This window comes from Bubalus bubalis, chromosome 14 (genome assembly GCF_019923935.1).
Source record: "Bubalus bubalis isolate 160015118507 breed Murrah chromosome 14, NDDB_SH_1, whole genome shotgun sequence".
NCBI classification, from domain to species: Eukaryota; Metazoa; Chordata; class Mammalia; order Artiodactyla; family Bovidae; genus Bubalus; species Bubalus bubalis.
Window position 1 is genome coordinate 67,213,571 of NC_059170.1, and position 14,845 is coordinate 67,228,415.

At 36.1% G+C, this 14,845-nt stretch overlaps 1 protein-coding gene across 4 annotated transcripts in view; it reads left to right on the forward strand.

Moving 5' to 3' along the window:
* UPF2 (UPF2 regulator of nonsense mediated mRNA decay) overlaps positions 1-14,845 on the forward strand; it is a 97,353-nt gene that overhangs the window by 25,116 nt on the left and 57,392 nt on the right. For all 4 annotated transcript variants that reach the window (XM_025264487.3, XM_025264488.3, XM_006077739.4 and 1 more), the window contains exon 8: positions 2,096-2,181. In XM_025264487.3, the coding sequence (XP_025120272.1) occupies positions 2,096-2,181 (86 nt within the window). The remainder of the gene's footprint in view (positions 1-2,095; positions 2,182-14,845) is intronic.

The following is a 14,845-nucleotide window of genomic DNA, read 5'->3' on the forward strand; positions in this document are numbered from 1 at the left end:
CAAGCTGCATTGGTAGCAGACTCTAATAATAGCCATTGTAGTCTTCATTGCTGTGCATTTGCGATTAAAAAACAATGTCGCTTTAACTTAAACATCTCTTTGATGAATCTGTAAAAATTAGTGATTTTGTTTCATTTCAACCTCTGAGTACACTTCCTTTTAACTTGATAAAATAAGGATATGTGTCTACTGGCTCAAGGTTGCCTTGAGAAAAGCCATTTGTATGATTGAGTTGCAAGCTAAACTGCTACTTTTTATATAGAGTAGCATTTTTACTTGAAAGAATTGACGGATGAACCATGGTTATTCAGACTTGGGTATTTAACAGACATTTTTCTAACATGAACAAAAGGAGCCTCTCAGTTCAGGGAAAACAACTAAAAGTATTTACTGCCAGTAGATAGTAGTTACCAGTTTCCTAATTTTTGTTGAAACATAGTCCATTATTAGCCATTAAATGTTTTTCTTTGTTTTTTCTTTTTCTTTTTCAAAAAATGTTGACTTGAGAGGTGTGTATGTGTGTGTGTCTGTGTATGTTTGTGTGTGTGACATTTTCTAGTGTTAACCAGCTTTTTTCTAAGTGGATGACCTTTGGGATTTTTATTATCCTAGTCCACAATTTTTTAGTATTTCATGTGGGTGAATTACTTGAAGGAATTTTAGTGTGCTTTCCGCTTTTCTGCTGTTATTCTGATTAGCTGTAAGAAGCTTTAATATTATAAAATATAAATTTTAATAAAATTTATTATACTCCCTTTACAAGCAGAAGAAAAAGTTTAAATTGGTTTTACTCTTGACTAATTCAATCTTGGTGAATACTTTCAATGTGCTTTTACTGGGTTTGAATCTAATCAACATTAATTGTGTTTTATTTCATCAAAAGTTTTTAGCAAATGGAAGGTTTTTCAGTGAGTGTGTTGCTGAAGAGTTGACATCCTTTATAGGGAAATCAGAGAATCTTTGTAGAAAGAAAGAAAAGTGAAATTGCTCAGTCGTGTCCAACCAGTCTCCTCTGTCCTTGGGGATTCTCCAGGCAAGAATACTGGAGTGGGTTGCCATTTCCTTCTCCAGGGGATCTTCCCAACCCAGGGATCGAACCTGGGTCTCACACATTGCAGGCAGACTCTTTACCCTCTGAGCCACCAGAGAATCTTTGTATTTGATCCTACCTAAAGTTTGAGAAATTAATGATAAAATAATTATGTGAAGCTATAGAAGGAAAATACTGGTGATACCCAATAGGGTTATTTGATAATAGTTATTTTCTTTTTAAAATATATCTTAAATGTTGTTTTCATAAACTATATATTGAAAATCTTTAATATTTAAATAATATATATACCTGTATTTAAAAAATACCAGTTACTCATAATTTTGTTTTCTAGTGGTTTCCCAGAGCATAGACTTCTCCTAGCTTTTCTTCTACACTTACATTAGATTTTAGATACATTGATAAAATATTGAACACATTTTTGTTATTAAAATGTAAAAGAGTGGATTGCTATACTAAATAACAATTATAGTCCTTATGATGTGGTTTCTTTAGTTTGTTACTATATCTGATTGTCAACAGTAAACCATTTTAGTTAGTATTGAAGCACTTTTAAATTTTCTGGTTATAATCTGTGTCTGTCTCTCTTACCTGGTTTGTCTTTATTCTTTTTTAATCCTTATTAGCATTAATAATTTTCTTGGTTCCTGGCTTCTTGCTACTTTGTAACTTCATTCAGAAAACTTTTCTGGTATTAACATTGATCTGTGAGATCAAGAGCATGGGTTGCACATTTCATGCAGTTATTTGCCAAACGTGTCACCATAGATCTTCAATCTACCCACTGGAAGTTCTGTTTTTAGCACTAGGTTGCAGTTAATAAGTTTGTGAAATATGTTTTGAGATATATAAGGAAAGAGGAGCTTAAGCTTGATGATTGTTAAAGTTTGGAATATCCTTGTAATACTAGTGTCTTAAAACCATTGTGAACTATTTAGGAACTATTAGGAATCCATTTTAGCATGGTGTTTTAGTAGCTAAATTGAGTGGGTTTTTTTTTTTGTTTTTTTTTTTTAAGAAAAATGTTTGCTCTTTCTCCTTTAGGCAGCGATGGACTTTTGCATGAACATGAACACGAAAGCAAATAGGAAGAAGTTGGTACGGGCGCTCTTTATAGTTCCCAGACAAAGGTAGGTTTAAAAAGAAAAAAAAAAGAGTAATTTTTTAGTGTTTCTACACTGCAGTGATTGTAAGAGCTAAGCTCTTGTATAATTATCTCTCTAAAAATATCCCTTGTCAATGGAAGTTATTATCATTGTTGTTAGCATATTTTCTAGAACTTACTTCTCCCTGATTTAATATTCCTTCTGATGCTTTCCTGTTATTTTAAGAATAATAGGAACTTAATAATAACTTAATCATTGCTAGAAGCAATTTATTTACACCTCCTCTGAGGAGAAAAAATCAATAGTATATTTTTTTTTTTTTTGGAGAATTTTTGTTTTGTGGAAAGATCAGACTAAATTGATTTTATCTAGTTCTTAAGTGTTGTGTTTAAATGAAAATTCTCAAGGTTTTTTTTATGTTTATGCTGGTTTGGACTTGAAGCTCACATTGGTGATTATGCTGCTAGTAATTCAAGAAGTGTATTCCGTTTCATAATGCTGATAGGGAATTCTAATGCTCTCTTAAACTAAGTTAAAGCCCCTACTTCACCCACATATTTTAGGAGGTGACCATAGCAGGTCATAGGTTGTTGACTTTAGGAACTTTGAGAAGATCTATTTCCGTTTATTCAACAGGGAATAATTAAAGGATTTTGTTAACTATTACGATGATTACATACATCATAGCTAATATAGATACTTCCCCCAGAAAGATTGTGGGATTTCACTAAAGATTTCTTAAGCAGAATTTTAATTTGGTTCATTTGTTGGTCTCTCATTGGTAACATTTCTCTGTGAAACAAATCACTACTTTTTTCATTTATATTGGTTTTTATCCCTGTCAGCAGCCTTAATATGAGCATTTGGTTTTTCATTTTAGTGGGGCAAGGGAGATAGGATGTGCTAATGTAGTGAGTAGTAGTTGAGAATTATCCAATTGAGAAAATCTTAGATGAATTACTTTTATTATGTAAAATTATATGCTACATTTCATCAAATCTGAGGTGCCATCAGTTGCGAGGTACACCATTATTTCATGAACAACTGAAAAAATAATATTGCCAGTTACTTATAAGGTTTTTGACTGTCAGACACATTCTACTTTCAAACTCAGAATTTCAAATAGTTTTTGCCTTAATATTTTGGACCATTTTTTTAAACTGGTTCTTTTTTACCTTTGCAATGGAATGTTTTCTTGCATAGTTTTCTTTTCAGTTGTTCATATGAATGAATAAACATGTAGTAACAATTATCTGAACTTCTAGCATAGAATGAAGCAAATTTAGCCAAAATAAAAGACTTTTTTAACAAAAGAATTATGCAGTGATATTAAGTAGTTTATTTATAAGAGATCATTTTGTCTCCTCCTATCCCCATTCCATCCCACTCCCCTGTCCATGGAGAAGACTGAAAATCTATATCTATCTATCTATCTATCTATATATAGATACTCTTACTTGGTCTTATGCCAGTTACATTCTTTGTTATTGGATTTATCTGCTTAGCTCAGCAGTTAGGTGCAAACTCGAAGTAGTTGGAATCTGCTAGAAACAGACTTGAAAGTAGTAGGAAGTGACAGTTTATGGTCTGAGAGGAGAGAAAAAGATATAAGTACTTAAAATGCATGGCCTTTTGGAGCCATGAGGAAGAGACCACTTGGTCTTACATACCTGAAATATAAAAATATTTAGGTTTTTTATAGTCAGCTTGAGTGATCAGGAAAGGTTAAAATTATGTTCTAAAATTTATTCATTCACTAAAGATCTACTCTATACTGTGATTAGTGCTGGAGGTACAGTAGTGAAGAAGACAGATTCAACTCTTGTATTCGTGCAGCTTACAGTTTGGAGAGGAAGAAGGAGAATTCTAAGTGCAGTTGACAAGAAGAATCCCAGCGTGCTTTGGAGTATATAACAGAGGAACTGATTGATTTAGTCTCGGGAGTCAGAGAAGGCTGCCTGGAACAAGGGTCATTTAATTCAATTCCTGAGAAAGGAATGAGCGAGGCGAGGAATGGGTGAGGAGAGGAAATGTCGAGAGCATTTCTGATAGAGGCAACATTATGTGCAGAGCCAGAGACAGGAAAGGTCACACAGCAGACTACTGCAGAAACCTCTTTCTTGGTTTCCCTGGACATTGTTGTCTAGACTAAGTTGCAGGAGGGAGGCAGTTTTACTTCTTTTTTTTCAGCACTGAGCACAATGCCTCACAGACAGAAGGTAATAAACTTGTGTAACGTGGTATTTAATGCCCTTTCCTATCTATCCCTTTTTCAACTTCTTCAGTCTTCATTCTAGCTATTCTTCGTCTTGCAAAATCCTGATCTGTAATGATTTCTTGGATACCCTTTGCTCTCTACTTCCAGGCCCCTGCTTTCTGCTCTGTCTGGGATATCCTGTTTTTATTTACTGAAAACCTCTGACTTAATCTTGAAGTCTTAGGATAAGAGTTATCTTCTCTGAACAACCATCCTTATTTTTCTTATGTATATATAGGTGTTCTTTTATAGACTTTCAACATAATGTCTTCACGCATATGAAGAGTTTGGCACATCACATTAGGCATATTAGTTACAGCCCAATGTTGGTTTGCTGCCTGTATTCCTATGAAACTAAAAATATGGGGCCTTTAAAAGAGGACCAGATCTTTTCATTTTGAACATCCCCAACATCAAGTATAGTGTTTGGTACACATAAGTGCTTGAAAATATTTGATGAATAGATAGTGGTCATATGCAATTAAAATTTTTATTAAAAAATAAGTGAATGCATTCATAGGACTGAAAACACTTATGTGAAAAACCTTGTGCTAAAAAGTGTCCTTATCCTTGTCTCCGTGTCTGCTCTGCTCCCAGTAGGAAGCCACTGTCTTGATTACTGTGTATCCTTCCAAAATTTCTGCGTATGCAGGAACATGCCAACATTCTTATATTTCCTGTTTTTTACACAGGAGCCACTTATTGTACTTATTCTTCCAAACTTTACTATTTTCACTTAACAGTATAGCTTGGAAATCTTTTTGTATCAATAATAAAGACTTCTATTGTTATTTTCTTTTAAATTTAGCAGGAGTTTCCTTTTATGAATGTACTATATTTAATCATTTTGGACATTCCAGTCTTTTCCATTACAAACAATCCTGTTTTTGTACTTTTCCTTTCTTCATCCTCTTTATTAGCTAGTGGTTTATTCATTTTAGTTTTTTTCACACACATGCACACAAAAACCCAGTTTCTAGATTACCTATGTAGTCTACTGTTTTATTATTTTCCTACTGATTATTTTTGGATTTTATCTTTATTTTCTTCTTTTTTGTTTTCTTTCATTCATTTTGTTCCTTTTTTGGCATTTAATATATTGCTGTCCTCTTACCCTGGTTTTAGCTGTATCTGTTAGTTCTGACATGTGATTTCTATTTTTGTGTTTTCTAGAAATTCTTCATTTTCTGACTTGGTTAGTAATTCATATTTTTATCATACTGTGATTAGAGAATACTGTGTGATTTTTGCTTTTTGAAAGTTTTTGAAATTTTCTTTGTGGCCTCTTACACAGTCAGTTTTCATGAACATTCTCAAACATATTTGGGAAAGGGAGGGTGCCTCCCTGTTTGTGTGGCATTTCCCTCCTCTTCCTGTAAGGGACGTGAATCCTAGTGAGTGTCTTTATTTTCCCCTATGGCCAGGAGTCCCTTTTTGTCCGTTTAGTCCATCTAGTCTGAGTTGACCAAAAAAAACCAGAATGAATTATTTAATAGTTACTTGAGTGCCTATGAGGACCCAAAGGTTTTATATGTGTGTGTATATGTGATAGAGAATTTAGCTGCCTTACCTTGTCTGTATAGTTTGGTTAAGGAAGCACTAAACTAAAAAAATCTTAAGAACGTCTTCATAGTTATTATTTTTTTTTTTAGTTTAAAAAATAACAGCAACCAGCTTTATTGGGATATAATTCTCATAACAGTTTACCAATGCAGTTCACCACTATAAAGTATATACAGTTTAGTCTTCTGAATATATTTAACTATCACAGTAATAAAATTTTAAGAGATCTTCGTGGAAAACAGTGGAAACGGTGTCAGACTTTATTTTTCTGGGCTCCAAAATCACTACAGATGGTGACTGCAGCCATGAAATTAAAAGACGCTTACTCCTTGGAAGGAAAGTTATGACCAACCTTAAATCCTTTAGCAAGTGGTTCCATTTCCCACCTCCCCATTCTCTCCCCTGTCCTAAGAAACCACTAATCTCCTTTCAGTTTCTATGGATTTACCTATTCTAGGTATTTCTTGAAAGTGAAATCATAAAATCTGTGGCCTTTTGCACCTCACTTCTTTGTCTTAGAATGATGTTTTCATGGTTCATCCATGTCATCAGATCAGATCAGTCACTCAGTCGTGTCCGACTCTTTGCGACCCTATGAATTGCAGCACGCCAGGCCTCCCCGTCCATCACCAACTCCCTGAGTTCACCGAGACTCACGTCCATCAAGTCAGCGATGCCATCCAGCCATCTCATCCTCCATCATCCCCTTCTCCTCCTGCCCCCAATCCCTCCCAGCATCAGAGTCTTTTCCAGTGAGTCAACTCTTCGCATGAGGTGGCCAAAGTACTGGAGTTTCAGCTTTAGCATCATTCCTTCCAAAGAAATCCCAGGGCTGATCTCCTTCAGAATGGACTGGTTGGATCTGTTTGCAGTCCAAGGGACTCTCAAGAGTCTTCTCCAACACCACAGTTCAAAAGCATCAATTCTTCGGCGCTCAGCCTTCTTCACAGTCCAACTCTCACATCCATACATTACCACAGGAAAAACCATAGCCTTGACTAGACGGACCTTTGTTGGCAAAGTAATGTCTCTGCTTTTGAATATGCTATCTAGGTTGGTCATAACTTTCCTTCCAAGGAGTAAGCGTCTTTTAATTTCATGGCTGCAGTCACCATCTGTAGTGATTTTGGAGCCCAGAAAAATAAAGTCTGACAGTTTCCACGGTTTCCCCATCTATTTCCCATGAAGTGGTGGGACCAGATGCCATGATCTTCGTTTTCTGAATGTTGAGCTTTAAGCCAACTTTTCCACTCTCCACTTTCACTTTCATCAAGAGGCTTTTGAGTTCCTCTTCACTTTCTACCATAAGGGTGGTGTCATCTGCATATCTGAGGTTATTGATATTTCTCCTGGCAATCTTGATTCCAGCTTGTGTTTCTTCCAGCCCAGCGTTTATCATGATGTACTCTGCATATAAGTTAAATAAACAGGGTGACAATATACAGCCTTGACGAACTCCTTTTCCTATTTGGAACCAGTCTGTTGTTCCATGTCCAGTTCTACCTGTTGCTTCCTGACCTGCATACAAATTTCTCAAGAGGCAGATCAGGTGGTCTGGTATTCCCATCTCTTTCAGAATTTTCCACAGTTTATTGTGATCCACACAGTCAAAGGCTTTGGCATAGTCAATAAAGCAGAAATAGATGTTTTTCTGGAACTCTCTTGCTTTTTCCATGATCCAGCAGTTTTTGGCAATTTGATCTCTGGTTCCTCTGCCTTTTCTAAAACCAACTTGAACATCTGGAAGTTCACGGTTCACATATTGCTGACGCCTGACTTGAAGAATTTTGAGCATTACTTTACTAGCATGTGAGATGAGTGCAATTGTGCGGTAGTTTGAGCATTCTTTGGCATTGCCTTTCTTTGGAATTGGAATGAAAACTGACCTTTTCCAGTCCTCTGGCCACTGCTCAGTTTTCCAAATTTGCTGGCAGATTGAGTGCAGCACTTTCACAGAATTATCTTTCAGGATTTGGAATAGCTCAACTGGAATTCCATCACCTCCACTAGCTTTGTTCACAGTGATGCTTTCTAAGGCCCACTTGACTTCACGTTCCAGGATGTCTGGCTCTAGGTCAGTGATCACACCGTCGTGATTATCTTGGTCTTGAAGATCTTTTTTGTACAGTTCTTCTGTGTATTCTTGCCATCTCTTAATATCTTCCGCTTCTGTTAGGTCCATACCATTTCTGTCCTTTATCGAGCCCATCTTTGCATGAAATGTTCCTTTGGTATCTCTCATTTTCTTGAAGAGTTCCCTAGTCTTTCCCATTCTGTTGTTTTCCTCTATTTCTTTGCATTGATCGCTGAAGAAGGCTTTCTTATCTCTTCTTGCTATTCTTTGGAACTCTGCATTCAGATGTTTATATCTTTCCTTTTCTCCTTTGCTTTCCGCTTCTCTTCTTTTCACAGCTATTTGTAAGGCCTCCCCAGACAGCCATTTTGCTTTTTTGCATTTCTTTTCTTTGGGAATGGTCTTGATCCCTGTCTCCTGTACAGTGTCACGAACCTCATTCCATAGTTCATCAGGCACTCTATCTATCAGATCTAGGCCCTTAAGTCTATTTCTCACTTCCACTGTATAATCATAAGGGATTTGATTTAGGTCATACCTGAATGGTCTAGTGGTTTTCCCTACTTTCTTCAGTTTAAGTCTGAATTTGGCAATAAGGAGTTCATGGTCTGAGCCACAGTCAGCTCCTGGTCTTGTTTTTGCTGACTGTATAGAGCTTCTCCATCTTCGGCTGCAAAGAATATAATCAATCTGATTTCGGTGTTGACCATCTGGTGATGTCCAGGTATAGAGTCTTCTCATGTGTTGTTGGAAGAGGGTGTTTGTTATGACCAGTGCATTTTCTTGGCAAAACTCTATCAGTCTTTCCCCTGCTTCATTCCGTATTCCAAGGGCAAATTCTCCTGTTACTCCAGGTGTTTCTTGACTTCCTGTTTTTGCATTCCAGTCCCCTATAATGAAAAGGACATCTTTTTTGGGTGTTAGTTCTAAAAGGTCTTGTCATAGCACGTATTAAAAAGGAAAACTGAATAGTATTTCATTGTAGAGCTCTACCACATTTTGTTTACCCATTTGTCAGTTGATGGACGTTTAAGCAGTTTTCACTTTTTAGCTATTATGAGTGTGTTGTTGTGACTCTATACCAGTTTTTGTGTGAACATATGTTTTCAGTTCTCTTGGGTATATATCTATGAGTGGACTTGTTGTGTTACAGAGTAAATGTATGTTTAATATTTTTAGTAACTGCTGAACTGTTTGTCACAATGGTTGCACCATTTTACATGCCCAGTAGCAATGTATGAATGTTGCAGTTTCTCCATATCCTCACCAATACTTGTTACTGTTGCTGTTTTGCTTTTAGCTGTCTTAGTGTGAAGTGAAATTTATCTCATTGTGGTTTTGTTTGCATTTCCCTAATGGCTAATGCTTGTGAGCATTTTTTCATGTGCTTATTGGCCATTTGTCTGTCTTCTTTGGAAAGTTGTTCAAATCCTTTGCCTCCTTTTAAATTGTATTATTTGTCTTTTTATTGTAACGAGTTCTTTGTATATTTTTTGTACATATCCCTTATGGGATATAATTTGTAGATGGTTTCTTTGATTCTGTGAGTTGTCTTTCACTTTCTTAGTATCGTTTGAAGGACAAAAGTTTTAAAGATTGATTTATTCCATCTTTACAGTTCTTCAAGGTCTGATCTGAAGCACTGGTTTAATTTTCAGTTCTGTTCTTCCTTCATTAAATAAATAGTGGTTAAATTTTTTTTGAAAAGGCTGGACTGTACCTCTTAGCCTGTTAATTTGAATGAATCCACTGAAATGAAATCTATAGAAATCCCCTTAATTATATATTTACATATTGTTCTATAGTTAATTTGTAGTATAACTATCTACACATTTAATTGAAATTTCACACAAAGTGCTAATATCTTGTTTTAAAATTTTATTAAAGTGTAGTTGATTTCCAGCATTAATTTCTGCTCTATAGCAAAGTGACTCAGTCATATATATTCCTCTTCATATTCTTTGCCATTTTGGTTTATCAGAGAATATTGAATATCCCTGTGCTGTTCAGTAGGCCCTTGTTGTTTATCCATCACGTATATTCTAGTTTGCGTCTGCTAATCTCGAGCTCCCAGTCCTCCCCTCTGCTGCCTGACCGTGCCTTTGGCACCCACAGATCTATTCTCTCTGTCTGTGAGTCTCTTTCAGTTCCTTAGATATATTTTGTGTCATCTTTTAGGTTCTGCATATGATATCATATGGTATTTCTGTTTCTCCTGCCTTACTTTACTTAGTATAATGATCTTTAGGTCCATCCATGTTGCTGCAAATGGCATTATTTCACTTTTTTTTTTAATGACTGAGTAGTATTCCATTATACTACTTTATTTATCCATTCACCTGTTGATGGACACTTACGTTGTTTCCATGTCTAGGCTATTATAAGTAGTGCTGCTGTATGAAATAGGGGTGCCGTATCTTTTTAAATTATAGTTTTGTCTGGATATATGCCCAGCAGTGGGATTGCTGGACCGTAAGGCATAAAGTGTTTACATCTTAAGTATTATGTGTATATCCACACCTAGATCAAGGTAGAGAACACTCCTAGCCACCCCCAAGGCTCCCTCACCTAAGTGAACTTTCAGGTATGAAGTCAGCAGGAATCAGGGAACGTTCCTAAGCATCTCTTAATTCTTCATTTTGAAAATAGGTGAACCTGGTATTGGTTTTCATGACTTTGAAGACCTGTGGATTTTACCATGTTTTAGCAGATGGGTGGATGTTCAGAGTCTCTTTACATTAATATAGACAGAACACTATTCACCAGTGAAGTGCTTCACTTCAGTCTTAGCTTTTCCTGATCCAGCTTTTAGGAGCATTTGCTGGAATTTTGGGGAGAGAGTTTCTAATTGAAGCTTCCCTTGCTAAGAATGAGAAACTGAGTTTTGGGAAATCTGTTAGCACTGTACCACTTGATGGCACTGTTGCATGAGGAGCATGAACGCTGTGGGAAAAGTTAGCGGGGCATTTGCTTGTCTGTTTCAGAGTAAATGATTTAATTTTTTTTTGTTTTGTCCCTTTTGAATCATCATCTGCTTTAGTGTTTCCTGTGAAGAAAAACCTTTGTATTCTTCAAATAAGCAGTAACGGGGTTCTTTCACATTAATTTTTTTCCAGGCATTTTTGAGCACAGAAATATAATAGCTTTCAACAGTTAAATTATTTAGATTTTAGAGAGAAAACAGCTAAAAACCTGATAGATTATAAAGTTGAAAACCTTTAAGACTTCTCTGCCCCCCCGCCCCGCTCGGGAACAAAACCGTGTAATTCTGCTTTCTTGTTTTTACTTGTAGTTAGTGACTAGATGTTTACTTACTTGATGATCATTAACTGCTTGTAGGGTACTTAAATGTGTGATTTGGGAGACCTTGAAAGTATAAGCAAGGTTTTATTATTGTTTAAGAAAGAAATATTCTTTTTAAATTGTTCACTCATTAACTGCTGGTAAAAATATTTATCACTCAGAAGACTATAAAATTCAGTTTTCAAAGGAAGGATCTAAGTTTATTTTCTAGTTCACTTTCAGAAAGGTTAAATAAAATATATTTAGCTTAAAATTTAATGCAGAAATTTGCTTTTTATATTGATTGAAGTGTCTTATAACATTTATGTGATTGGTACAGCATTTAGCACTCCATTCCCTTTGAGCTTGCATTTGTAGGAAAGTGAAAAAGTCAGAAGACTTTACTTACATAGTTATGAATGTTGAAAAGTATGTAATTTCTTACATTATGTACAGCATAAGGGCTCTTACTTTGTGAAGTAATGAATATTCACAGAACTTAAAGGTTTAAATGGGGCAAGATGACTTTTAGTATCAACTGTTCATTTAATTGTAAAAAGTATAGTGGTAAAAGAGGAACTAGGAACTTCTTGGTTTGAGAAGGATTTGGTGAATTTACTAGGAGTAGAGGATTCTCCAAAAGAAACAAAAACTAGGGTTACTGACTACTTGGAAAGGTATAATTAAAAGAGTTAAGATCTTCTAGCGGTTCCTTAAGGAGAAGGCAATGGCAACCCACTCAAGTACTCTTGCCTGGAAAATCCCATGGACGGAGGAGCCTGGTGGGCTGCAGTCCCTGGGGTCACTAAGAGTCAGACACGACTGAGCGACTTCACTTTCACTTTTCAATTTACTGCATTGGAGAAGGAAATGGCAACCCACTCCAGTGTTCTTGCCTGGAGAATCCCAGGGATGGGGGAGCCTGGTGGGCTGCCATCTATGGGGTTGCACAGAGTTGGACATGACTGAAGCGAATTAGCAGCAGCAGCGGTTCCTTAAACTAATTTTTAAGTTCCTGTTGAAGCTGAAAGCACTGACCTGTGTTAGTAGTTTAATGATGTGAGTCTCTGTGGATAGCAAAAGCTGCTTTACTTTTTAAAAAAATATATATGATTTTATTTATATTTGTGGTTGTGCTGGGTCTTTGTTGCTGTGTGGACTCTCTGTAGTTGGTGAGGGTTGCTCTCTAGTTGTGCTATGCAGGCTTCTCCTTGGAGTGGCTTCTCTTATTGCAGAGCATTGGCTTGAGTGCACATGGGGTTCAGTAGTTGCAGCTCCTGGGTTCTAGAGCATAGGCTCTGTTGTTCATGGGATGTGGGATATTCCTGGACCAGGGATTGAACCTTTGTCTCCTGCACTGGCAGGTATATTCTTTACCACTGAGCCACCAGGTAAGCCCAGGCTGCTTTACTTTAAAATGGATGGTCTATCCATCTTTCTTTTAGGGTTGGAAAAAAGCATTGAAGTAGATTGAACTAACTGGAAGAAGAAAATAATGCAGCAAACTATAGATGACTTGCCCAAGAAAAGAAGAAAAAAGATGACATACTTCAGTTAGGTTTTGATGCTACATGTTGTAATCTCAAATTTTATTGAAAAATACATTGAAAAAGACAACCAAGAATTGATTTTGTAAACTCAGAAGCTAGTTCTTAAAAAAAATCCAAATAGAGAACTATTTAGCAAATATAAAAAACAATAAAAACTTTAAGAATAAGCCGGCTGATATGCTAGAAATGTTTAAAAACCACTTGAAAACCTCAGTGAAACAGGTAATTTTTTGTAAAACATAAACATTTTCAAAATCGATTCAACACAAAATTAAATAGACCAGTGATTATGGAAGAAAATGTAAAAAGTTACCAGAGTAATTTCTCTGCTCTATCATTTTTGCCAGAGCATAGGAAAGAAAAAAATACGGAAAAATAGGCAAAATCTTACCAACAACAAAAAAAGAGCATGGAAATCAAAAGTATGGATCAGTCTCACTTTTAAGTGTCGAAACAAAAATTCTAAGTAAAACACTAACAAATCATATTTACTAGTATATTAAAGATAAAAATTCAGCATGATCAAAGAGAATTAATCTTAGTAATGAAAAGATACTTTAAATAGGAAATTTATTAATATGTATAACAGCAGGGACAATAAACCATATGATTACCCCACTAACTGCATAAAAGATATTTGATAAGCTCTTGTTTGATAAAATATAAAACTTGATCAATTTAATATTATTCTTATAGAATGATATTTTCTTAAGGTGTTGTAGAATATTTTCGAATAAGAGGTAACAGTATTTATCTAAGACGTATCTGTCGAGCACTTAGGATATTCAACGTACTGTTTTGAGTGCTGACAAACTGTTTCCCGTGGAGTTTACATTCTAGTGGGGAAGGGTGACAGACAACAAACACAACAAGTGAGTAAACTATGTATGTTGGAAAGTGATAAATTTTATTTAAAAAAAAACAGTGTGGGATAAGGAGATGGGAGTGGGATGGATTTGCAGTTTGAGTGGCATATTCAGATCGGGTCTCATGGAGGGGGTGTCATTGGAACTAAGACTTGACCTTTGTGAGGGAGTATGTGGCAGAGGTGTTTGGGAAAAGCAGACTCCAGCTGCTGAGAACAGCCAGTACTGAGGCTCTGAGGATTAGTGGGGGTCCGGTGAGACTGGAGAGACTAGTAGGAGATGAGGTCAGGTCAGTTCTTGAGATCACAGAGGTACTGTTTGGGAGAATTAGAACCTGAGCCTCTCAACTCCCAGTGCATAACTCTTTGTTATCCCATGACCTCAATTTTTGAGTCTTAATTTTTCTGACCTGCACTGTGGCAGTTGGGAGAGGTAGAACTTGGGCACAGATTTAAAGTCCTATATTTGTAATTGATCATGAACTGAAGGGAAAAAAAGTATTTGTTACTAAAGTGAATATGAAAAAAACCAACATTGTAACTAAAATATAATAGCAATATATTAAAATGTAATATTCTAACTGAAGTTTGAAAATTTAGAAGGTAAATTTGATATTAGTATGGATCCATCTATTATGCTTGAAAATTAAGTCCGCAGTTGCCCTAGGCATTTTTTGGGGGGTACTAGCAGATGTTAAGAAAATTATTACAAATTTGTGAGAGTGTTTTACAGGATACCTCAGTTCTTTACAGAGTGGATTGTGCTTTTCATTTCTTTAAAGAAGGACAAAGTGAAGTGAATGTCACTCAGTTATAGTTGACTCTTTGTGACCCATCCATGGAATTCTCCAGGCCAGAATACTGGAGTGGATATCCTTTCCCATCTCCAGGGGATCTTCTCAACCCAGGGATTGAACCCAGGTCTCCCGCATTGCAGGCAGATTCTTTACCAGCTGAGCCACAAGGGAATCCCTAAAGAAGGATAGAATGCATTTAAAATACATTGAAGTACTACTATGGAGGCACCATATTCTTGACTTCTCAGCATCTGTAGCCTTATTTCTGAAGTGGTGATTATGGTTATTAGGATCAACAAG